Source organism: Heteronotia binoei, chromosome 2 (assembly GCF_032191835.1).
Source record: "Heteronotia binoei isolate CCM8104 ecotype False Entrance Well chromosome 2, APGP_CSIRO_Hbin_v1, whole genome shotgun sequence".
Taxonomy (NCBI): Eukaryota; Metazoa; Chordata; class Lepidosauria; order Squamata; family Gekkonidae; genus Heteronotia; species Heteronotia binoei.
This window is the reverse complement of record NC_083224.1, coordinates 107,213,590-107,240,213: the sequence shown is the minus strand read 5'-3', so window position 1 is coordinate 107,240,213 and position 26,624 is coordinate 107,213,590. Positions and strand designations below refer to the sequence as shown.

Below are 26,624 nucleotides of genomic sequence, written 5' to 3'. Positions count from 1 at the left end.
GGTGCGGATGCTAGCAGAGTGAGCGGTGTGATGAGCCCGACACTGAGCTCCAGGAAAGAAATCAGCCAGACACCTGCAACTAGTGCCAAAGTAGTGTATTTACAGTATATACAATACGTGCTCTCTAGTGCAGTCCAATATATTGATCACAGGAAAAAAACGCTCCGCCAGCAAGTCAATTCTCAGAAAGAGACCTGTGCATTGCAGACACAGTTCATTTATAGTCCAGTCAGCCAATCCTGGCAGTGCATTGTCATGCTGACTCAGCAGGTTCCTTCACCTGTCCTCAGCCGGCTCAAACCAGCCTGCTGATAAGGTCACTGTGACCTAGCATGCCGGCTAGATCACCAGCTGTCATTACAGAGCTGTCAACCTGGGTCAAGATAGATTCTTTCTCCAACAAGGAAGCCATATGGCCAACATCAAACGAAAACCCTAGACTCACGGGAGAACAAGTTTTATTAGCGACGCTGTGGAGATTTTGTAATTCAATATCCAGAATTCTGACTTTAATCATACGAAATGCCTCTGTTTGTGAGAGCATGGATAATGACTCTAAAGATAGAGGTTGGGATGGAGAAAGTAGAGAAAGTAGAGAAAGAAGTCCTTTTCTCCCTTTCTCACAATACTAGAACTCGTGGGCATTCAATGAAATTGCTGAGCAGTCAGGTTAAAACGGATAAAAGGAAGTACTTCTTCACCCCAAGGGTGATTAACATGTGAATTCACTGCATTTATGAAGCATGGGATTTTTGTGAGCTTTTTTCCTGTGGGTTTTCTTCATGGAACTCGTGATAACTATTTTGACTTTTTAACAAACATGGCATAGGAAAAGATAAGATAAAATACATAATGTGCTAGCCATAAACATAGGGAAAGAAGCCACAAACTCAGAAACGTCCTTTTTCATAGAGGGCCACCAGAACTGCCTGTTAATTAGGTGCAGTGTCTTCAACTGTGATCCATGCAACGAGGCTAGACTACTGAATACCTTGAGGCTAGACTACTGAATACCTTGGACCAGTTTTTTCTTCCTTTTAAATAATGGATAACCTTCTCCTATTTATAAATTATGAACCACTTTAATAAAAGTTTAACAATAATAGTTATGAACCATCAAAAAATCATGGAAAGAGAAGAAAGAAAAGTGGATTTTCCCCTAATTTAACTTTCTCTCTCTTCTCTGCCCATGAAGATAGTTTCAGAGTAAAGCCATGTTGGTCTGCAGTAGAACAACTTGAATGGAGTTCAGTAGCACCTTAGAGACCATCAAGATTTTATGTGGCATAAGCATTCAAAAGTATTGAAGGGAGCTTTGACACTTGAAATCTTGTACTCTCAAAATCTTTTTGGTTTCTAAGATGCTAATGGACTCGAATTTAGCTGTTCCCCTTCCAATCTGTTCCACCAGGCTTTTTGGTGAGGCAGTGGACGTCAAACACCACCTGGTTCCTCCTACTATGACTTGCTGTAAACTGTACCATCAGAGAAACTTTAAAGGCAGTGGCTTCTCTCTTTATTCTGGTACAGTGCTGGGACAAGATTGTCATCTTGTTTTAAGGGTTAAAACAAGGGTTAAAGTTTTGTAGTAATTGTGCTTGATTTTATTGTTATGTTGTAACCCATCTTAAGTCTGCTTAGAAGAGTGGGACAGAAAGATAAAATAATAATAAAAGTAATAAAATAATTCTTAGTTCATTTGCATGCTTTCTCATTTCAGAATCACTTGGCACACCATTCATAGAATCTGCAGGCTTTCATGGCTGTGTTGGAAATATAATGCCATCTTTGCAGAGGGCAGGGGAAATCAATTCTGTCCTCTTGCTCTGATACTTTAAGATGTAAGCCCCCCCCCCCTCCATAAATTTTGTGTTTTGAGTATCTGGAGGTTTCCCTTGATGTTCAGTAAAGCTGTACTTCTCAGCTCGTATATGATTGGTTGAATATGTAGGAATAGTCATTACAAGGGAGAGGAGTGATGAAGATGAAGGATTGATGAAATTGATAGATGAAATTAATATTAGAATCAGATCAAAGTTCCCTTCCTCCAAATTGTTTGTTTACTTGTTTATTTGTACTTTTCATTTATTGTCTTTGTTTTTGTTTTGTTTTAGTGTTTGTGTTTGTGCAATTGTTATCGTGTTGATGTTGTTGTTGTTATTGTTTTTTCTCTTTTTATGTTGTATATTATTTATAAAATAAAAATATTACAGTAAAGCTGTACTTCTTTCTCTGGGCCTATACTTGTGATTTGCACATCCAAAGTTTAATGTTCAGACCATGAATTGGAAATACAACTGCCATTTTGTCTTATAAACGCTCAAGTTCAGGAGATATGTTTTGTCTTTCTGTTTGCCCCACAGTAAATCTTCGCACTGGAGTAGAGCAGAAAGTTGTATTTATTACAGCTCGTGTTCACCCGGGAGAAACGCCATCATCATTCGTGTGCCAAGGTGAGTTTGAAATGGAACATGACAATTTAGACTTCTTTTTTCTCTGTGTTTTGATTTTTCATTGGCCTGTGTCACCTATCACTGCATTGTACGGAATCAGACTACTTGTCCATCAGGGTCATTATTGTCTATTCAGACTGTCAGGCTTTCCACTTTCACAGATAGAGGTCTTTTCCATGCATGTGATAAAATAGAATGTTTCACTGTTCCATTTTAAATTTTAAGAAGATGCTTCACTAGCAGAATTTGAGTGTGTTAAGCTCCATAGAAAGTAAAAAAAAGGCCAAATAAATAATATAACTCTTTTTTGTTCATCTGAAGCAATTCATTTATTATTTATTACTTATTTATTACTTTAGACTTTTATCCTGCCCTCTCCGCAAGTGGACTCATGGCGGCTAACAATCAGTTCAAACATCTACAATTACAATTTTAAAATGATAAAATACAATTTAAAAACATTTTATGGTGTTGTTTAACTTCAGTATAGGTAGGATCTTTCTTTCTTCAGACAGTGATCCTATAATGATTATAATTTCTCAGCAGTGCAGGGTGGCAGTCCTCTCCCGGTTAGGTGTTGAAGGCCCATGGAAATAATTCAGTTTTGCAGGACCTGCAGAATTGGGAAACATCCTGCAAGGCTCTTATGCCCTCTGGGAGGGCATTCCACATTTCTGGTGCTGCCACTGAGAAGGCCCTAGCCCATGTAGAACACAGTCTGGCTTCCCTTGGTCTGGGGATAGACAGTTGGTTTTGTGTTCCTGAACGCAGTGCTCTCTGGGGAACATGTGGAGAAAGGAGATCCTGTAGATAGGTGGGCCCCCGACCATATAGGGCTTTAAAGGTCAATACCAACACCTTAAAACAGACTCGGAACACAATAGGTAGCCAGTGCAGCTTTATCAGCACGGGTTGGATGTGCTCCCATCAAGGGAGCCCTATTAACAGCCATGCTGCAGTGTTCTGCACTAGCTGTAGTTTCTGAGTCAGGGTCAAGGGTAGCCCCATGTAGAGAGCATTACAGTGATCTATTCTCGAGATGACCATAGCGTGGATCACCATTGCTAAGTCATCATGCTCCAGGAAAGGGGCTAGCTGCCGTACCCGTCAAAGGTGAAAAAAGGCGTATTTGGTAATGGCTGCTACCTGGGCCTCCATTGTCAGAGAGAACTCCAGGAGCACTCCCAAGCTCTTTACCTTAGGGGTTGGTATTAGTGGCACCCCATCAACAGTCAGCAAAGGAATGTCCTTTCCTGAGCCACTCTGTCTCAGATAGAGAACCTTTGTCTTCATCGGATTCAGCTTCAGCTGACTCAGCCTGAACCAAGAAGCCATGGCTTGAAGAGCCAGGTCTAGATTTCCCTAGGTACAGTCAGATTGGCTATCATCAATAGATAAAGCGGGTGTCATCTGCATATTGGTGACATCCCAGCCCATACCTCCTGACAATCTGGGCAAGGGGGTGCATATAGATGTTAAATAACATCAGGGACAGAACTGCACCCTGTGGCACACCACAAATAAGTGGGTGCCTTCAGGATGATTCTTCTCCTATCACCACCCTTTATCCCCAACCTTGGAGAAAAGAGGCCATCCATTGCAAGGTGGACCCCTGGATCCCCATAGATTGTCTTCTTAGTAATGTAATCTAGAACCCAGGACTCAGGCTTGTTTCTTTGGGAGGAAGGGCCCCAAAACTTAGATTAATATGTGCATTAAAGATAGCTTATGTTACATGCATAATTTTTAAAAAAATACATTGTTCCAATTTGCCTTAAGGCAGGCAGTGTCCCAGTAAACTGCCCTCTACATAGCTGCATCCAGAGCAAGAGCCCATGCTCCCTTTTTCTAGTTATTCTAATAATTTTAAGGAGTTTCCCATTTGCTACATATGCCAGTGTCATAGAGATACCACTATCTTTAAACAGGATGGAACCAAATACCATAGCATTATGCTATATACCACATGTAGCCCCCATCTGTGGATAGCTAAATCTGTGGATTGAGGCCATACAAAAGCTAAACAGATTTTTCAGCAAACTTGGGGTATTCCCCAGGTTTGCAGAAAAACCTGAAATGTTTCATTTCTCCCAAATCCGCCCCCCCCCCAGGTTTTTTTTTAAAAAGACAATGCACTTTGCTTCTGCAGTGGCAGATGCTGGACAGGGCCAGTGCCAGGATTTTTGGTGCCCTAGGTGAGGCTATCTACTTGCCCCCCTCCCCGGTTTTAAAAAAACAGAAGCAATATAGGAAAAATGAAGAGCACCAAATTTGAAACTTTTTACAAGTTCTTATTTTTCAAGTCCTAAAAGGTCAGGGTCCAAGTTATGTGACAAGCCATCTGTCCTGGTATGAACCCTCCCACTACTTAAGATCTACAGTTCTGCTGTTTGCACAACCAACCTTCAGGTGTAATGTAGATGGCACCAGAGACATGGGCTTTTCCATTGGGGCTCCTTGAGTTAAGAATCCCCTCTGCTTTGAGGTGAAAATCTTGTTATTCCTCTTCGGAATTCTGTTGATCATTTCCATCATTTTATTCTTGTTTGTTTACTGCTAGTTTCAGCTAAATTCTGCATTTTGACCTGCTGTTTTATTAATTCTGATGCCTTTTTTTGCATTTGGAAGTTGGTATTTGTTTTTTGCATTGGCTTTATCTTTTATCAGCTTATGTTTTAATGGATGTTAGGAGTCATGAATGGATGTTTTGATGGATGTTTTGTTGGCTGGATTATTATTTGTCAAAAATGCTTTAGGGTGGTCCTGCATGGAACAGGGGGTTGGACTAGATGGTCTGTATGGCCCCTTCCAACTCTATGATTCTATGATTCTTTGTTAGGAGCTATCCTGACCCAGATAGCCAAGGCTAGTCTGCTTGCATCAAATTTTGAAAACTAAGCCAGGGTATTTGGATGGGAGACCATCAAGGAAGCACAGGGTTGCTATGCAGAGGCAGGCAATGACAAACCTCCTCTTTTTGTCTCTGGCCTTGAAAAGCCCGTTACAATAAATTTACTGCAACTTGATAGCACTTTACACACAAACATGACCAATTCCCTTTTTAACATAGATACAGGTGGGCAGCTATGTTGGTCTGAAGCAGTTGATCTGAAGCAATAGAACAAAAGCTTATCTAAGGCATGAGCTTTCATGTGCATGCACACTTCTTTAGATATGCATACCTTGAATAAATTTTTATTGGTCTAAAAGGTGCCACTGAACTCCAAATCTGTTTCACAGTTTAACAGACAGGGTGGATAACTCTACAAGAGCTATGGTTTACCCAAGGCCATTCCAGCAGCTGCAAGTGGAGGGGTGGGGAATCAAACCTGTACCGTTTTCGCACACAACTTGCCTTGCAGTCACAATCCTGCTCCCTTCGCAGCGTCTGTCAGATTTCCCACCATCTGCGCCGGAGTTACAGAAAGTGCCGTGGCTTTTGCATAGCAAACGTAAACTGGGTTTTAGCGGTTTACGTTTGCTACGCAAAAGCTGTGGCACTTCCTGTAACTTCGGTGCAGATGGTGGGAAATCTGACCAGATGCTGCGGAGGGAACAGGTTTGGGACTGCAAGGTAAACTGTGTGCGAAAACGGTCCTGGTTCTCCCAGATAAGAGTCTGCACACTTAACCACTACATCAAACTGGCTCTCACTACACTAAACTGGCTCTCCTTTTTCATTGGATATTTTCCCTCGGATTACAAATGTCTACCCTGAGACCAGCTCTAGGTCTCTACCTTTCTTTACCTTTAATGGCTGTGCAGAACAGGAAGTTCAGTAAGTGTGATTTGTCATGCAGCATTAGAAAATTTGCCCCATCACTGTGTCCTGATGCAAACACTTTCTGTGTCATGTTTGCCTAAAAGATACAGCTCCCTGCACCTCCACTTATCACATCCATAAATCACTTGCTAAATACCCCAAGCTGCCATGACTCAAAAAGTCCCCCCCCCCCCGCTTCCAAAGACTAGGCAGAAATGCCACTAATAATCAGATGGGCAGTGTGCCCTTTTTCTTGAAGAGGCGTTGATCCTGAGAGCACTCCTGCAGGACCTCAAGCCAGTGATCCCACTGGCCTCAGCTTCATACCTTTTTTTCTGGCTCAGCCCTTGCCAAATGTGCCACTGCTGTCCCCTCAGCAGTGGCGAATTACTCTTCCCCCCCCTCACTGGGAAAGAAGGTGAGCCACCAGATCTTGCTTGGCAACTGTCCCTGGCTTCTTCTAGCCGTGGTTCCCTGTGACCCCCCCCCCCCCTTCCCTTCCTTCTCCTTTGGGGAGACATAAACATCCCTGTAGATCTTCAAACGCAGGGATCTTCTCTAGGAATGAAAACATGACTCTGGGAATGAAAACATGAAAACAGTTTGTGAGGTAGGGGCACCATCACAACAAGAAGTCTGGGAGCTGCCAGTCTGGGAGCTGCAGCACCAGGGACTAGGGCTTGGCAGCCACTGCTGTCCCTGCCCACACTTCATCCATCCGACCTGGAGGAGCCCACCCCTGTGGCCAGATGGAACTCCAGGCAGTAGCCTACCTGGCTGACTCCCAAGTGCTCGCCCTGATGCTAGGAGATGTTCCAGGTTAGTATGCAACAGCAGAGTACATCAGAAGCCATTCCAGGCACTGCTGTGGCATCAGTGAATGCCAGAAGCTGCTCAGTGCTAGGTTGCAGTGTTGGCACACATTGGGAGCTTCCATCCTTCATCAATATCTAGCTGTCAACTCAGCTGTTGGAAGGAAAACCTATCACACTCACACACACACACACATATGGTGGTCAAATGGAGCTCTCCCATTGACTTAGTGATGCATTCCATGCATTTCATAAACCGTTGGCCCATCATGACTCAGTCAGTATCTCTGGCCTCCCATGGGCTGCCTCCCCTGACCCCCTTACTGCAAGCCTGGAAATGTTGAACAACCCACCAAAACAGTCTTGTCTCAGAGACAGACACATCACCAACTCTTCTCTGTGTCCTCTCTGTCAACCAGCCTCACAAAAAGCATCACCAGCAACAGACCTCTGCCACCCCATCAATGGTCCACACAGACGGCCTCCCAGCACACACAGCCTCCAAAGGCTGCAGAAATAGCCAGGGAGCCATCATGGTAATGTGAGTAGACAGCAAGGCCTCGCCCTGCTGGTAGTGTTTCCTCAGAGGCCTGTCACTCCCTCTCTCCCTCCTCCCCTCAGTCTCACTCCTAACCAGAGGCTGTTGCTAGGCAACCAAAGCTGCTTCTTTCAGTAAAGGGAGAGGCCTCAAGTGAATAGAATGGCATACAGTCCACCCTCCAAAGCAGTTATTTTTCTCCAGGATGGGGAGAGAAATCTGTTGTCTGCAGTTCAGTTGTGATCCCAGGAAATCTTTAGGCTCCACCTGGAGGTTGGCTACCCTAAGTCTGACAGCACCCTCTGGGTGACTTGATGCCACATGGCTGCTATGAATTAACTAGGCCTGGCTGCTTGCTCCTGTTCAGCAGCATTTGACTGTGTGGATCACAACCAACTATGGCAAGTCCTTAAAGAGATGGGAGTACCAGATCACAGACTTCACATTCCTGGGATCCAAGATCACTGCAAATGGTGATTGTAGCCATGAAATTAAAAGATGTTTGCTCCTTGGGAGGACACCTATGGCAAACCTAGGCAGTATTTAAAAAAGTAGAGACATAACCCTGCCAACAAAAGTCCGTATAGTTAAAGCGATGGTAATGCGTGGTGCCCTATCTCCTGCTTGAACTGTGTACCTAATGAGGTACTTGTTACCACGTGTCAACAGCAGCAATCTCAGGTATCTCAGTGAAGCCCAGGCATCCTAGTGCTGCTGCTGTTTTACTGTTTTAATGCTTTGTTATAGTGATATAGTGCTCCTAGCCCGATGTTCCCAAAATAAAAATTGTGGAGATCATGTGCCAGCCAGCAAAAAAGGGAGCAAAAACAGCCAACACTCCTGGAAGCACTATGGGGCATTTCACACAGCCTGCTGTAGCGATTTCAACTTGGAAGGAGGGGTTGAAAACTGGAGGAAGCTGCTCTTTGTCAGTAATGGTTTGGCATGCCTCAATGCTGGGAAAGCTGCGGAACTGTGAGAACAGGTAAAAATATTTCGGTAGCAGCCAGTTACTGAAATGGGTCTGTCTGAAATGACAGCAGAAACCCAATACTGTTCAGTAACTGGAAGCTGCCATACTGGAATACTTAGGCTATGTAAAATTCTTCTAGATGATAAATAGATTCCCAGAGGTCTTAATTGCTATTTTAACAACATCAGAATAGCAGGTGCTGTACCTTGAAATGATTATTTCCTGCATGAAAGACACCTTGACAATTGTGTATATGAAGGCATGCCTGGACATGTTTGTGTAAGCTCCTGCCTGGCTCATAGGAGCTATAGGACTGAGTTTGAGGAGCATCACAATAGACTGAGAAGATCCTAGGATCTGCCAATGAGTATGCATATTCTAATGAAGGATCCAAAAAGGGCACAATCACAGATGAATTTCTGCTTCTTGGGGGCTGGGTTTCTCCTGCCCCAACTGTATATATTGCCTCAAGTTCTGGTGCTTAGGAATAGTTTGTAGTCACTTAGTTGAGATGCTGAATTACTAATAAAGAGCTTTAATCACTACGCAAAAGCCTCCTCATACATTGAACCCAGTATTTAATAACAATCATTGCTTATTTCAGTTTCTCCTTTCAATATTGCAATTATAGGACATTTGGAGGAATCTACTAGTTTGGGTTGCAGCCAATTTTCACAGCCAGCATTGAATGTCCTTTATCCATTTCTCTCATCATCTCATTTACTGACTTAACTCCTCCTTTCTGGGTGGCATGCGAGTTCTGAATTCTAAAGCACAGTTAGGCTGCAGCAAAAGCCAAAACAATAAGCCTGGATACATGAGGAACAGTGCAACTGCAGATCCTCTGCAGAAACCCTCAATGCAGGCCCATGATTACTGTAGGAAAGTGAGTAAGCATCCACAGACCCAGCAAATTCGAAGCCCTGAAAAATACGTTTTTGAGGTGGCTCCCCACAACATCTTGCAAACTATGACACTATTATTAATAAACTGGATGCTTGTCCAAGTATGCCATAGCAACCTCTCCAAACAAGGTTTATTGTAGATCCAAAATGGGCAAAACAAGTACTGCATCACTCAATGTTAGCATAGGCCCAGGCCAAATCTCCTCCATTCAGTTTTGCTGTCTTATCATACTACATTTCCTATTTGGCAGTGCTTCCAACTCATTTATAGCCGCTGCTATAGCTAAGAACACCACACACTCTGTAGCAAACGACTTCTTCCCAACGTCTAGAAATGGGAGGTGTGTGGAAGAGGCAGTGATTACATGCCATTGATACTGAGTACTGAATATACACTATGAACTGTTTTATGAAGACTGCACGTGAGACCTGATAAAGTTATCCTTTGGCCAAGTTAGCTCCTCAGTTTACCAATTCATTTGTAAAATAGGAGCAGGAAATGGAAGCAATCTGACTTACAAAAAGGTACTTGGGTGGGAGCAACTAGCCTACCCCTTTGCTTTCCCTCTCAAAGTGGCTCCCTGTCAGAGCCAGTTGTCCTCCAGGGAACATGGGGAGTCATTTTCCTTGCAGTAGGACAATTCCTGATGTCACTCCATTGGGATATGCGAGCAAGTTCCTTTCCTGATGTCATGAAAAAATTAATGTTTACTTATGCATACCAATTTCCTGATTAGTTTGCTTAGGGACTGAAAGAAAGGTTTGCATGATGTACATTGTCCAGAGCCCGGTGCTAGCTGGGATGGAGTGATTAATTATATCCAATAAGTAGTAGTAGTAGTAGTCATCGTCATCGTCGTCATCATCACCCACCAGGTGACAGTATGCATAATGAGTTGGTATTGGAATTGGCTATTGGCAAATGAATATATCTGAGGAAGTCCCAGGAGTGGAGAAGTTTTACTACCTTTGTTCTAACTATCTCCTGGGCTCAGGCATGAGGTAAACGTTAAACAGACAAGATTAGAATGTTAGACAGGATGTTTTTGTTTTTAAGCTCCCAGTTCCTTTCCTCGTAAATAACGGGTAAGCTTTACTTTTTAAAGCTAATACATATGTGTGCTGCATTCTTTTTTTGCTCTATTACATTTAAATACATAAAATACTCTCAAATCGTTTTTGTGTGAATGTCTAAAGGGTGGCATGAGGATATGTAAGAAACTTGGTGAAAGAAACTTGTTGGGACTTAGATTCTTCGAATAAAAATAATTTCACATTTAGCACTTGCCTCCTTTCTGTTCAGGACTCCTCACAGTGGCTCTTTTTCCCAGATTCTGCACTGGCATATCTGGGGTAGGTCTGCAGGTTTCCTGCATGCTTCCTGCCCTGCACAAACTCGAGAGCCAAGAACAAGACCAGGACAAAGGTTAATGTGGAATCAGTCTAATAAGACTTTTGTGTGATGAACTGAGTAGTATTTATGGAATTGATCTAGTCCATTACTGAAACACAGAAATAGTCTGAATGGGGGGGAAAATACTGAGGAAATAAATAAACAGGAAGATGCCTATGAAGAAGCAAATTTTCATAATCATGATAAGACAGAATGGAGAGAAGGGAAAATGAATCTCATCTTTGTTTGATATTCATGTCAAACATCTAATGGGAGAGGGCTGCCACCACATCTGGATCTTTCGCGCTTCAGTACTAAATGCCTAGGATCTGTGCACATGAGAAAGAAAATATTACATGATCCACCTGAAGTAGCACCATTGCTATTTATCTGATTGTTTTATTGTTTTTGTTTACTGTCTATTTTATGCTGTTAGCCACCTTGAGTCTTATAGAATGGGTGGGATATAAATATAATGCAAATAAATAAATGTAGTCCTATCATATGCAAATATGCTTGGAAGATAAGTCTAGGGAGGTGTGTTCTGATATATCTGAGATTAATATATATCCAGAAAGCATCTTACCCATATTTTCCAGATAAATTCAGGTCTCTCAGTATCCTGGATTTCTTGGCATACCAGTAAATGGATATCAAAAAAAAAAAATCCAGAAAATATTCAGGATTAACCAGGAGTATCAGGAGTCAGTGTTTGAAAGTTCACTGGACTGTTACTAAATTTCTTTCATTGCCAGGGAGTATCTATGTCTTTTCAGGTTTGGTATCATCTTGCCAGGTTGATTTGTCTTAGAGCAGCATTTCAAATATGCCACAGCAGATAATTCTCTCCTTTCAAATTGTTTTTGTTGACTTTGCTAAGTTGTGTCCTTTGCTCAAGTTGCTTTGTGCCAGGTTTGCTTTTTTGTAGCAGATTCTCAGGTTTGACATTGCAGTAGATTCTTGGATTGGAAATTGGCTGGATTCTCTGATTTTACATTTTCCAGGCTTGCAACAGTGTCCCTATTCAGTTTGGCATGGGCAATTCTTGGATTTTACACTGGCATGGATTCTCAGGTTTTGCATGTTTTCTCCCTGTGGGATGGGTGGGGGCATTCCATTCAGGGGCCCATAGAACTTGACCTCTTTGGTCAAATTCACTTGAAATGTGGTGGTTATTTAAAGGACAGGCACCAGTAGCTCTGCTGCAATTTTAGTACCAGCAGCTTTTCAAACAGCCTCTCCAGACTTCCAGAAATATTCCCCATAGGAAATATTGAAGAAAAGGGGGAACTTCCGGTGAATGGCGTGGTGCGGCTGAGCATTTTCCCGAGCTCCGGGAATTGCTTTGTTTTTCTGGGCATTCGGGGGGACTTTCCGAAGGGAAGTACCTCCTAAAGAAGCGTCAGAAGATGCATCGCAGTTTGGGGAGCTTCTTGGGATTGGGGGGGGAGCGGAGGCTCCTCTTTCAACCCCAGCTTGTCCCTGCAGCCAATGCCCAGAAACACTTCAGTGATCAACCGGGCCACCGGACAAGGGAACGGACGGAGACAACATTTTCTATCCATCACAAGAAACAACTAAAAGAACTGGGAAGCTGGAATTTTGTCCTCACTTGTTTTTATCGATGACGGAGACTTGGTGGTCGGGCCAATGTTTGGTCGGGAGGCGCAGATTGGAGAACAGAAAACGGAGAGTGAAAAGAAGCGGACGAGCGGAGAACGAGGTTGTCGGCAAGAAATATAGCAGGTACGAGATTGTTTTGGACTGAGGTGGGAGTTAAGGACAGGCTTGACTGTGTCTTGGAGCTGGAAGAAGATAGAAGATAAGAAGATAGAAATTTAGACATTCACAGTAAGGTGGGGACGGGGAAGGTGGAACGGAACTGAACGGACAGGAAAGCTGATGGCGGACAGCGGTCGCAATGGCAGAGGCTGTACTGTGGAGGTGAGGGGACTGACTGTCGGACTGAGTGAGTAACTGGAGCCGGAGAAACGGACAGAAAGGCTTAAGTTGTATATTATAATGTAACAGTTGAGGAAGGAAAAGGAAGAAGATATAAGGAAAGGAAGAATAGAAGGGAAAGGGGAAACTGACTGGACAAATTGGCTGACTTCGACACGTGGAGAGTAGATTAATGGCGGTGTTGGTGAGGTTCAAAAGTGAAAGTACGAGACGGGAAGAGAAAGGCGCCTCTTAGGAGAGCGAACACATACAAGATTTCTGAAAACTATTTAATGGTCTAAAATGGCGCAAAAAGAGAGAAATTCAAGTACAGTACTTGGGAGATATAATTTGGCAAAGGGTGGGGAGAGGGTTTTTAGCAGCGGTTGCATTGCGGCTGTCTCCCCACTGAAGATGGGTTCTTAAATGTTTGGAAGGTGTTTGGACTAAATCTGTGTGGTTAAGGACAACAAAGACAATAACAATTAAACTGCAGAAAGAAAGAAAGTACGAAAGAAGGTATCTTATTGTGGAAGAAGAGGAACAAGAGAAGGAGAAGGAGAAAGAGAAAGACACTAGAAAGCATGAACTTAATAAATGACATGTTATAGAAAGGAAAACTAAACTGAATGGCAGAGAACTGATTAGTCTTGTATATATAATTGTTGAATACATAACTGTTCTATATATAATTGCTGAATAGTGGAAAGAAAAGTACTATATAATTGATGTAACAATTGGTGTAATAGGAAAATAGTTAATTGTGTAAGGGTATATTAAGATATTAGGGTAATTGTAATTAATTAATGTATTAGGAGATTAAGGTAATTGTATTATTTAAGGAATAGAAATTAATGTAATGAACTGAACAGTTGCTGATTATATAAGGATTTGATAAATTAACTGGATTAATTAATTAGTTAATTAATTAACTAAGTATACTCCCTGAGTAAGAAGACGGGGTAGGTAAATACAGGAAGTGAGAGAACATTGTTAATAATTGACTCAGAAATAGAGAAAGTTTCCAGGAAACAGAAATGGGTCCTAAAAAATTTGGGCAAGGTACCCCCTCACCTACCCCTGGGGGAGGGGGGAAACCAACACCAGAAGTAACAAATCAAGATGCCATCGAGAAACTACAAAATATAGTGACGGCTGGTTTTAGGCAAAACCAAGAAGCGTTAGAGACGATGAAAGTAGACCTAATGGGTCAGATAATAAAAACCAACAAACAAGTTGAGGAATTCCAAAAACAACTATTAGTGAATACTCAACAGGTTCACAGCTTAGCTGCTAAAGTGGATAAGATAGTGGAAAATGAGAAAGAGGTGGCCAATATAACCCGAGAAAATAAAGCAACTGTGGCCAAATTGGAGGAAAGAGTAATAAAGTTAGAGATGGAAAAAGCAGCGTACATATTACGTTTCCAAAATATACCAGAGGAAAAGGACGAAAATATAATAGAGAAAATTTTGGAACTATTGACTTTTGAAGATGAAGAATGGCTGGAGGAGGGAAGGAGAGATATTGAGTGGGCCAAAAGAATCTCCTCCAACTATACGAGGAAACATAACTTGGCAAGAGAGGTTCAAATTAAATTTGCCCATCTCACGACATGTGAAAATTTTTTGAAAAAAGTTAAAGAACAGGAATTGAAGTGGAAGGATGCTAATATAAAGGTGTTGAAAGATGTGCCCTGGGAAGTCCGCCAACGTAGAGTTAAATATCGTAAACTAACAACCTGGTTGATGAGACATTCAGTGCAATTCAGATGGTTAATTCCGGAAGGGATTTTTTTTCATATATCAAGCTAAAAGACATAACATAACATCGCTGGAAAAATTAGAGGAATTTTGGGATCAATATGTAGATTTAAGTAGCCACGAATCCGAAACGGGAGACGAACAAGAAGAACAAGAAGAAGAAGACTGTCAGAGTAAATCAGAAGAGGGAGCTGTGCAGAAGCTGTGGAAAGGAGGAGTAAAGACAAGAACCCAAATTAAAAAAGCTCAGAAAGTAGCATCTGATAGTATAGATCTGTTAAAATGAATACCAGGACTGAAGTGCAAATAATATCAGTTAACGTCAACGGTTTAAATGACCCAGGAAAAAGAAGAAGGACATTCCAACAACTGAAAAAGACAACCTCTTCAATAATTTGTCTACAGGAGACACATATTCAAGAAAAAGATATAAAATATCTGCAAAACGAGAAACTAGGTACGCTCTACCATTCATCTGACCCAGAAAGAAAAAAGAAAGGGGTAGCTATATTTGTATCCAAGTCCATTCAATCCAGCTGTTTATATACGGACAATAAGGGAAGAATAGTGATAGTAGAGATAGATCATTGTGTAAATAAATTGATACTAGCGAATATCTATGCTCCTAACGAGAACCTCGCAAAATTTTACAAAACCCTGCATAAAAAATTGATGGAATTTGAACCGAAGAACTGTTGCATTATAGGCGATTATAACGCAGTCTTCGACACAGAAAAAGATAAAAAGTTTGAAGAACAAAAAAAAAGGAAACTGCGAAGTAGTTTGCCAAAAGATTTTTTAAAACTAGCTGATGAACTTAATTTATTAGATGCGTGGAGAACTAAGAATCCATCAACCAAAGATTACACTTACTATTCATCTGCTCACAAGTGCTGGTCGAGGATCGATATGTGCTGGCTGTCGGCCGATCTAATGTTATCAGTCCGACAAGCAGATATTCTGCCTAGTACCTACGCTGACCACAATCCAATTCAGATCAATTTACTAGGAACTTTGAAGAAACGATGGACTCTTAATTTGCAAATCTTGAAAGAAACAAAATTTTTGGAAGCTGCCAAAAAAGAAATAAAAGAATTCTTCCGACACAATTTAACCAAAGATACCAGCATGCATATTATTTGGGATGCATTCAAGGCCTTCTTTCGTGGGATCGCAATAAGATATACAGCGGGAAGGAAAAAAGAACGATTGAAGTCCTATAAAGAACTGGTTCAAAAATTGAGTGAACAAGAGAAGCAGTTAAAGATAAAGAATATCGAAGAGATAAGATTAAAGATTTCAGCTATCCAACACCAAATTAATTTAATATTAATGGAAGAAGTAGAAAAGAAGATGAAATGGATGAAACAAACCCACTTTGAAAGTGCAAATAAAGCCAGCCGATGGCTAGCATACAAGCTAAAAAAGGAAAGAAGTAAAAAAATCATAAAATTGCTTAGAGATGAAGAAGGGGAAGAGACAACACAAATCAACCAGATGAAAATAATAATTCAAAAGTTTTACCAAAAATTATATAAAGGACAAGAAATCCCTAACCAGCTACAAGAAGAATATATAGCAAAGACTAAATTAAAACAGCTAACACAAGAACAAAAAGAAAAATTAGAAGCACCAATAACCATGCATGAGATTGGGGAAGCGATCAACCAACAAAAGTCGAATAAAGCACCAGGACCGGACGGCCTCCCAACTGAATTTTATAAAGCTTTTGAAGAAGAATTGCTTATCCCGTACAAAAACGTAATTGAAGATGTACAAAATAATCATGAAATCCCAGCATCTTGGAAGGAGGCACTTATCACGCTGATATACAAAGAAGGCACGGACCCAGCGGAAGCAAGAAATTATAGACCCATTTCTTTGCTAAACAGTGACTATAAAGTTTTTGCTACTGTGTTGGCAAATAGGTTTAAAAAAGTCATAAGTGCTGTTGTCCATGAAGACCAAACAGGCTTCGTTCCAGGCAGACAAATGAAACAAAATGTAAGATTTCTAATGAACGTTGTCGAATATTATAAGGAACATCCTGAGAAGCAGGTGGCATTAATATTTGTGGACGCAGAAAAAGCCTTCGACAATGTTAACTGGAATTTTATATTGAAATCGTTGGAGGCAGTAGGTTGTGGAGGAAATTTTCGTAGATTGGTGGAAACTATATACACAGAACAAAATGCAAGGATCAGCTTTAACAATACCAAAACAGACTTGATTGCAATAGCGCAGGGTACAAGACAAGGTTGTCCCCTATCGCCACTACTATTTATACTAACATTAGAGCTTTTAATGCAAAGAATAAGGGACGAAGATAGAATAAAAGGTACTAAAATTAGGGGAGAGGAGTTAAAGATTCAAGCTTTTGCAGATGATCTGTTGTGTATTCTGGAAGACCCAAACTCATCTATTGAACAATTGAAAGAAACACTAAAACAATATGGACAAGTATCGGGACTCAAGATTAATGTACAGAAAACGAAATTTTTCACAAAAAATATGAATAAAGAACAAATCAACCAATTTGAAGCTCAGTCAGAATTTGCATATGGGAAAAAAGTAAGATATTTAGGAATTCAAATGACCAATGAACTTAAAGACTTGTATCGGGACAACTATGAGAAATTAATAAAAGAAATTCAAGAGGACTTAAGCAGATGGGAAGATTTGCATATTTCACTTCTGGGTAGGATCGCAACTATAAAAATGAATGTGTTGCCAAGAATATTGTTCCTTTTTCAGATGATCTTTATTATGCTCCCGAAAAATTTTTTTCAACAGATTAACAAAATAACTTCATCGTTTATCTGGCAGAACAAAAAGCCTAGAATTAGATTGAAAGTACTGCAAGACAGTAAACTGAGAGATGGATTTGCCTTACCAGAATGGAACTTGTATCATAAGGCCAGCCGTATAGTTTGGCTAATAGATTGGCTCACATTGAGAAATAAAAGAATATTGACCATTGAGGGGGCAGGTTTGGGGAGAGGATGGCATGGATATCTTTGGTACCAAAACCCTCCACAAAATAGTCTGTTTTGGAGGCATGAAATAAGAAAATCCCTCTATAGGGCTTGGATGGAAATTAGAAAGTTTTATTCCTATACTCCATTATGGTTATCACCAGTAGAGGCTCATACCCACCCCAATCTCTATGACTGGAATAATTTAAGTGATTACCAAAACTTATTAGACAAACAGAACAACTTGCGAATGGAAGAAATGGCCCAACTAGACTGGTGGTTGAAGTGTCAAGTACAATCAAGCTATCAAAAAGATAAAGAAAGAGGGTTTCCTAAGAAATTAAACGATCTTGACCAAATTATCCAGACAGACCAGAAATTAATTTCCAAAATCTATGAGTGGTTACTACGAGAGAAAATGCAGGGAGAAGTAGTTAAAGAATCTTGGATAAAATGGTTAAGAGATTTTGGATTTAATATTAGTTCGGATGATTGGGAGAAAATATGGAAACGAAATGTAAAATTAACTACGTCGGCTTTGTTTAAGGAAAATCTATACAAAATGATTTACCGTTGGTATTTAACACCAGACCGCCTAGCTAAAATTTATCCCAGCTACTCCAACAAATGTTGGAAATGTAAAAAGACTAAAGGATCATTATTTCATATCTGGTGGAGATGTGAGTATGCTAAAAAGTATTGGGCGTCAATTAATATCTGGACCCAAAAAATTTTAAAAATTAAGCTACACCATTCACCAGAATTATTTCTTCTGAATATTTGTAGAGAGAATCTCCCACCTAAAACGATTAAGGTATTAATGTATATTGTTACTGTTGCGAGAATATTATTTGCCAAATATTGGAAGACGCCCCAAATTCCTTCTAGGGAAGAATTTATGGTTAAACTTATTGAAGCCGCGGAGTTAGATTTAATGACTACAAGACTACGTGAAGGTAATTTACAAAAATGTAAAGAGAGTTGGGAACCAATATATTGTTGGGTAAAAAGTAAAGGACTAATATTGGAATAATAGAAACATAAAAAATAAATCTCTGTCCGCTCCCGGGATGTTTGGGAGTATGCTTGCGGGGTGGAGGGAGTTTGGATCTATCTGGATGATGTATGGAATGTGTATTTTTATGTATTGTATGTATTTGTGTTTTTATTTGTTGTATTTGTTTTTTCACTTGGGTGTAATAAACATGGAAAAGCAGAAAAAAAAAAAGGAAATATTGAAGAAAAAAAATCCTGGGGGGAAACCCCAGATCTGAATACCAAACCAATATCTAGACCCTGGAAAACCAGGAATACCAATATTTTTTGGCTCTCTGAGATCAAAAAAATACCATTTTTTTAAGCTACATATCCCGAGTTAAGTCCTATTTGATTCATTTTGGCTTATTCTCAGGTAGGTGCACATAGGATCTCAGCCTTTGTTTGCGAGCCTGCTCTAAAAGTACATGTTGTCAAAACAGTACTCTAGGACTGAATTTTGAAGAGGGTTGCTGCAGTTCTCAAACTGGCTCTCCTCATTAAACAAATTACATTTGGTAATTGAATAAAAGTAATTAAAATAGAGATCCCATTAGATTTAACTCTTTTTGTCAATGACTGGTTAAACCAAAACTCCAGGAAAATTGTCCTTTTCTAAAGAAAAAAAACTGGCAATCTGATCAGCCCAATCAAGTATTGTTCTTTCATTTCCCCCACCTTTGCTACTTTAAAAATGCCTATCTCTAAGCAACCCCAGCAAATAGGCCAAACAAAAGATGGCAAGAGGTGATGGGGGCCTTGATTGAAGAGATAGGATCACTGCAGATTTAGATTTCATTTTTGAGAAATATTTCCATTTCTCCAGGGGATTAGCAAGTCCCCTATGGGGAAAAAGAATGCAGTTAACTATTTTTCTACCTGCGGTCTACTATAATCTCAAAATGATGGTATCTGTGGATTGGGTGTGAAAGTAAATTTGGTTTGATGCTCTCTGTGCAGCTCCCTGATCTGAGACACCCACAAAGCAGAAGCTGTCTTTTTTTGTAGTAATCCAATGATTCCACAAACTGGAGATGTTGCTTAGAGCAGCATTTCAAATATTCAGTAGTGGATAATTCTGTGTACTCAACTAATAGTCTGCCCAAATTCCAACCATGGAACATTTGTTAACTTGGTTCCATTATCTTTCACTGCTAACTACATGACATTAAAGAACATAAATCCCTTACCTTGCATGGCAATAGTACCGAAATGTTGTTCTCCCTCTAGGGTCTGTGATTATTCAATTTCATAAAGTACTGGAGTCCAGTCCCCCCCCCCCTTTTTTTTTTTACTCTTTATAAATCTCTGCTGTACAATAAGTTTGAAATGCTGTACAACAAAATAAAGAATATACATACAATACATTTAAAACTATTACAAAGCTATTCAAGATATGTGATTTGAATTGTGTTCAATATATGGAGTTCTTGCCTGGCTCATTGGAGCCTTTAGGACTGAGCTTGGGGACTTGGGAACAATTGGCAGCAGGATTCAAATCTCTGCGGCCCTGCTCCAATCACAGGCCCCCTGCTGGTTTGAATAGTCCAATAGCATGCTAGTGTGAGAACCTTGTGTGTATATATAGTTGGCCCTGTTGGCCCTGTTGGCCCAGTCTTTAGTCTTTCAGTGCAGCCCTATAGTATGCTGTGCATATAAAAGAGCTATGTTCACTACCACCTTGCCTCTTCATTGCGTGGAACCCACTATATTATAGTTGCAAGGATGGGATCCTGGTGAATGAGCCCAGCAACTGGCATCGTACCATGCATCATTGCATCCACATCCAGCTCCACACACTGCACTTCCAGCACTGACGACATGGCCGCCGCACCAGGAACGATTCCAGAGTTCGATGTTGCCAGCCCAGAGCAATGGGAAACCTGGCTGGAGCATCTGGAGAACTACACAGAATACTATGAGGTCAAGGGGCCCAAGAAGAAGGCGCTGCTGCTCAGTTCTTGTGGCATGAACACCTTGGAGTTGGCGCAGGGTCTAATGGTGCCCACCACACTCAAGGCAGCAGCCTTCAAGGACATCATCTCAGCCCTCATGACACACTTTGCACCACAGCCAATGGTCCTGGCCTGCCGCTTCGGTTTATCCGAGTGCTGCCAGCGGCCCAACGAGTCTGTGGGAGACTATAGCACCTAAGCCAGCTGTCGCTCTGCAGTGATTTTCCCTGGCTGGATAAAGCTCTGAGGGACTGGTTCGTCTTTGGGTTTTGGGATGAGAAGCTTCAATGGAAGCTGCTTGGTAAAGATGACACCACCCTTGCTAAGGCAATTAAGGAGGTGACAGCATACGAGAAGTCTTGGAAGGACCGACGGCCTCCACACATTGAGCCGCATCCTCATTGTGGAACCCAGGGGGAGACAATGCTCTCAAGCTCCACCATGCGGGTTCGAAGCTCCAGCTGCCATGTGTGACTGAGACTACACCTGTCCGTGAGTGTGCCAGCTGCGGGGAGCCACATGAATGCTGCTCCTGAAAATTTCAGGACTCCGTCTGCTAGCAGTGCAGAAAGAAGGGACACCTGGCATGCATCTGCCGCACCAAATAGACTCGCCGAACCCAAGAGAGTGCAACTCGGTGCAAGAATGGCTGACCCCGTGAGGTCACCCTCATGGAGGATATCCATGTTGATATCCATCACCACATATCCATGATGATATCCATCACCACATCAGTTGGACAAGTATGCAAAATTACCATGCCTTCCCCAGATAAACTTAAAACGACGGTATTCATTGAGGGCATTCCATACAATCATCTCGGGCCAGACCCTTAGGAAAATGTGCCTGGGAGGGGACCCCAACTGCAACCCTCCCCAGTCATCATCAAGGACTTCCAGAAACAGGCGATAGGCATTCTAGGGGCTGGGTTGTTCAGAGTAAAATATGGGCACTTAGCGGGAACCCTTCCCTTGTTGGTGACTGAGGAGAATCTCAGCAGTTTGCTAGGCCGGGCTTGGTTTGCCCCCTTGGGGATCCAGGTGATGGGAATCCACCACATACCCACAAGTATGGATTTTCAGAGCATTTGTGGGAGTTTTCATCTCTTTTTGATGGGACTCTGGGGACTTATACAGGACCCACCATAGCATTGCAGCTCAATTCCAACATGCAGCCTATACAGCTGAAGGCCTGGTGGGTACCCTTTGCCCTGAAAACCAAGATTGAGGAAGAATTAGATCACCTCGTTGCACAAATGGCCCTGGAACTGGTTGCCAATACATGATGGGGGACCCCTATCATCACCCCAGTGAAGCCTAATGGCATCTGCACAGACTACAAATGCACAATTAACAAGGCGCTGCAGGACCACACTTACCTGGTTAGCCATGTCTTGGCCTCACTAGCAGGTGCCAAAATTTTCAGCAAGCTGGACCTGGCTCAAGCGTACCAGCAGCTCCCCAATGATGGCACCATGGCAGAAGCCCACACCATCCTGACACACAGAGGTGCTTTCAGGTCAATTGCCTCCAGTTCAGGGTCAGCGTAGCACTGGGGAACTTTCAAAATTTAATGGACTCTCTTTTAAAGGGCATCCCCAGGGTACAGCCATTCTTTGACAATGAGGTGATTGCTGCTGCCACAGAAAAAGAATTTGTTTTCCACCTCCTCAAAAGCACAAATAAAAATCAGAAGCATTTTTTGAAAAGTATAACAAAACTTAAAGCCAGTACATCTTTAATTGTGTTCACAAGGCTGCAGAATAGGTAAGTTTTCAATAACTTTCTAAATATTAACTGTGATGTTGCATGATGTGATTCTCATGACAGAACCACTCTTAGTAAAAATCTTTCTCTAGATCCAGTGTCACATGACACTGCAATTCCATTACCTTAATTTTGGCCATAAAAAGCTGTTGCAGAGAAGCTCAGTGGCTTGGATCCCATCAAATATCTCTACTAATAGAAGGATTTCCATCAGTGAAATGTGACTTCTCTGCCTCTCCTCTCCCATTGCAGCCCAAAATGCATCACCAAATTCTTCCCCTGGGGAACAGGGGACCCTGAAAAGGAATGGAGAGTGAGTTGGAGGTCTGCCACTGGAGAGAAGAATCAGCAAAAATACCTCCCTTATACATGCAAAAATTATCAGCAGTTTGTGTTACATGCATGTTATTGAGGAACTGGGTTTAACTTTTCAATTTTCTTAATGAAACATGACATCCCAACCTGGTTTTATACCAAGCAGAAGAGGAAGATCTATCCAGATTGTGCCTGCCTCCCCCCCCCCACCCCATACTGGGGCTAAAAGAAGTCTTGGAAGTAGTGTGTATATCTTTGTGTGTGTGCAGAAAAGCAACATGTATTGGAAGTATTAACATGCAACCCTTCCCAATCATATGGGACCTTTGATGGTTGCTTGTTAAAGGCACAGCGTATGTCTGGAATTCCAGTCATGTAACTCCAAACACCACATTTCGTTTGCTCCTTTGAGCCCCCATGGCATGTACCTCTAATGGATGGGAACTGGAGCAAGCAGTTCCCAGAACAACACAAAAGCTATGAAGAGTTCTATAGATGAAAGCTCTAAGACGTGCTATACTCTTGCTTCCTTTAGTAATTTCCTCATGATTATATGTTTAGACTTGTACAACCCTAGAAGCACAAGACTGAGGTCCATTTCACATACTACTTTTGACACAGTAAACTTATCTGAAGATGTTTGTACTGGCTCAAATATGCACAGTGATATTAGAGTAGATATTAGAGTAGATATTTATTGGTGCCAGTTCAGATATCCAAAAGCATCTTGCTGCAATGTGCCCTAACTTCCCTGGGGACACATTTATGTAAACAACATGATAGGAGACCTGGCTGTCTGGAGATAGAACAGCAGCTACTGGCAGAAGTTTCAAGTTTGCAGTAGCACAATTTTCAGCTGCCATGGGTATGGGAATTACTTCCAGGAAGCTCCAGCTGTGACTTTGGGACCAGTCCAAGTCACACATTACATTCTTCATTTAATGAGACTCTGGGAACAATCACTGACTGAGTTTGAATGTCTGAGCCAGCAAGACAGGACAGCATTGCAGCTCACTGAAATTTCAACTAGGGACTAGGAATTGGGGTTTCCATAGGATTAGATGCTATATGAAAACTAAAGCAACCTATTGGTCCTCACAAAAGCAAATTATTTTATCCTTTTAATAAAACTTGCATCCTTTAGCATGCTCTCGCTAGTGTCTCTTAAAATGGGTAAATTATCAAAACAGTTAAATGGAAATCTGTTGCATCTTTGATATCTGCCATTATATCTTCCTTTTCTTCACACCCCTTCCAACCCTCCCAGCAATTAACACAGAATTGTCACATTCAACAGCCAGTTTCCTTATCACTACCCTTCCAGGAAGCCCCACCAAACAATGGGCACATCCACAAACCTATTGCCCTTTCACCACACCCCCTCCAGCCTAGAAATAGCAGCTCTCCAGCAGCCGTGGCCTCAATCAATGCACAGCAGCCAAGAAAGTCAGAGTGCCTGCTCCGGCTGCAATGCCACTGAAGATGTTCTCCGCAGCCGAGAACGAAACGTCTGGAAGAAAAACTTTCTCCAGTAGAACACGCCACTTGAGCCCGAAAGATTCTACAATCCCTAATGATGTTACCAGCCGTGAAAACCTGAAATCTTTGTTATCAAATGTTGTTTAAGCCGTTCTGCCAAGATTCTTGTAAATATTTTATAGTCATTATTTAATAGCGAAATAGGTCTATAATTTTTTACGTTCATGACATCTCTATCTTCCTTGGGTATCAACGAAATAACAGCTTCTTCCCATGTGTTTGGTATATTCCCTCTTATTCTTATCATATTCATCAACTTCTGCAGTTTTGGTATTAATTCATCTTCAAAAAAGTTTTAAAATATTTAGCTGTATATCCATCTGGTCCAGGTGCTTTCCCATTTTTCATTGCCTTCAACTTTTATTTTTTCATTGCCTTCAACTTCTATTTTTTTCAATAGGATCATTCAAAATTTTTCTCATATTTTCAGTTAAGGGCTCTATTTTTATCTTTTGTAAATACTCACTTTTGTTTAACACCTTTAAACAATTTGGCATAGTATTTAAAAAATTCTCTTTTTATTCCATCTTGAGTAACCACTTCTCTTCTATCTACCACAATTCTGTTAATAACTCTATTTTCTCTCTTTTTCTTCAATTGCCAAGCCAAATACTTTCCCGGTTTATTTGCTCCTTCAAAGGATTTCTGCTGAAGTCTTTTCAAACTCCATTCCACTTCTTTATTTAACAAATGTCTCAATTGAGTTTGTAATATTGTAATTTTCCCCCCCTTTAAAAATTTCCGAGGACCACACAAATAATATGACCAATAGTATTTATCTTCTTACCCTCTTCTCAATTAATTCCAACAGTTTTTAATGTCCCAAATTCTTTAAAAATATTGTGGGTTTTTTTGGCCTCCCAGCAATGGCCGCCGATGGTATATATTCCTAGAGTAGGTTTTCTTTCCACTACTTCCTGCTTTTGTTGCCACGAAGTCTCATTCACACTGGTAAGGAGATCTCACGATACTTGACATATTTCCTGCCTTGCTCAGATGTAATGCAGGTCTGTGCCAATATGATGATGGTGCTTTTTCTTCCAAAACCGCAAGTAGACTAAACAATAAATTCCTTTCCACTTTTTAACAGTTTTTAACACTGTCCTTTATATTTATAAAGTCCAAATTTCACCTCTTCCTCCCCTCTTCTTCCCAACTCTCTAAATCTTCCTTTTCCACCTTTTAAATTTGTTTCTTTCAATTATAAATAATTCCAGAATGAAAGATAGTTATCTGTACCTTTTCTTCTAATTATCCAAGTTTCCACTGGTCTTGCGAAGCTTTAGATGTTTAGCAATGTCCAAGAAGGTTAGGATCCTGTCGAGCTTATGTCAAATAAATGACTCTGAGAACTTCTGCAGATGATGAAAATGCCACTCCTCCTGGAGACCCCTCAAAGCCTCAAAGAAGCCCCCCCCCCCGGGACTTCCTTTAAGCCAAGGTAAATCTTCTTAAAGTTTCCTGTGCATATCTTGGACTAATCTCTGACAGAGAATAGTAGGCAGTAGGCATTAATTTGCCTTCCACTACCCCAAACAGAAGTTCCAGCCTGCTCCCGATGTGAGAAGCAGCTCAGCTCAACATTTTCCTCCCCCGGAAGTCAGAGTTGAACTGAATATTGTCAGTTACTGTGCAATTTCTTCAGTTCTGAACTCAACCTTCATTTTCTGTGATACTAGCAAACCTTGTTGGGAAGGGGAGAATTTCATTCCAAGAAGGTGCTATATTTTTTTTTTTATCATGTACCATGTTTCTAATATTTAGTTAAAATGAGTAAAGGGGATGAACATGATATCTTGAACAATTTGTTTGATTTGTCAAAAAATCTGAATCTTGGGTATAGATCTCTCTTAGGATTCTAGGAAGGCCAAAATTGTATAAGCTTCACACTTTGCCTTGCAGATTTGCTATGTTGTACAGTTTTGTCTCATGTATTCCAACCTTCCTCTGAGGAGCTCAGGATGTCATACATGGTTCCTTCTTCATTTTGTCTTCACAATAGCCCTGCAAGGTAGCTATGGGGTGGGGGGGGGGAGGCTGACTTCATGGCTGGGTGAAGATTTGGATCCATCTCTCAACATTTATGGTTTACAACTAACTTTTACATCACACTGGTTCTCACAAAGCATGAAAATGGGGATGAGCTGTGGCTCACTGGCAGAGCATCTGCTTGACATGCAGAAGATCCCAGGTCCAATCCTTGGCATGTCCAGTTAAATGGATCAGGTAGAAGGTGATATGAAATACTTCAGCCTGAGACCTGGAGAGCTGCTGCCAGTCAGAGTAGACAGTACTGACTTCGATGGACCAAGGGTCTGATTCAGTATAAGGCAGCTTCATGTGTTCATGTGATACATATATTTATATGCACCAGGAAGCTGTGGCCAGTTATGTTTGCCTACCATACTGGTTGCAGTTTACTAGTTTACCACTAGGACTGGCTGTCTGCTACAGTTCAACAGTACACCCTATGAAAGCCATTGTAGTACAGCAGTTAG

At 41.2% G+C, this 26,624-nt stretch overlaps 1 protein-coding gene across 1 annotated transcript in view; it reads left to right on the top strand.

Annotated features, from left to right (window-relative positions):
• The first annotated feature begins 1,460 nt into the window (after positions 1-1,460).
• The window catches only part of LOC132567335 (cytosolic carboxypeptidase 6-like), a 570,982-nt gene continuing 545,818 nt past the window's right edge, over positions 1,461-26,624 (top strand). The window contains exons 1-2 of the mRNA XM_060233016.1: positions 1,461-1,470; positions 2,364-2,453. Coding sequence (XP_060088999.1) covers positions 1,461-1,470; positions 2,364-2,453 — 100 coding nt within the window. The remainder of the gene's footprint in view (positions 1,471-2,363; positions 2,454-26,624) is intronic.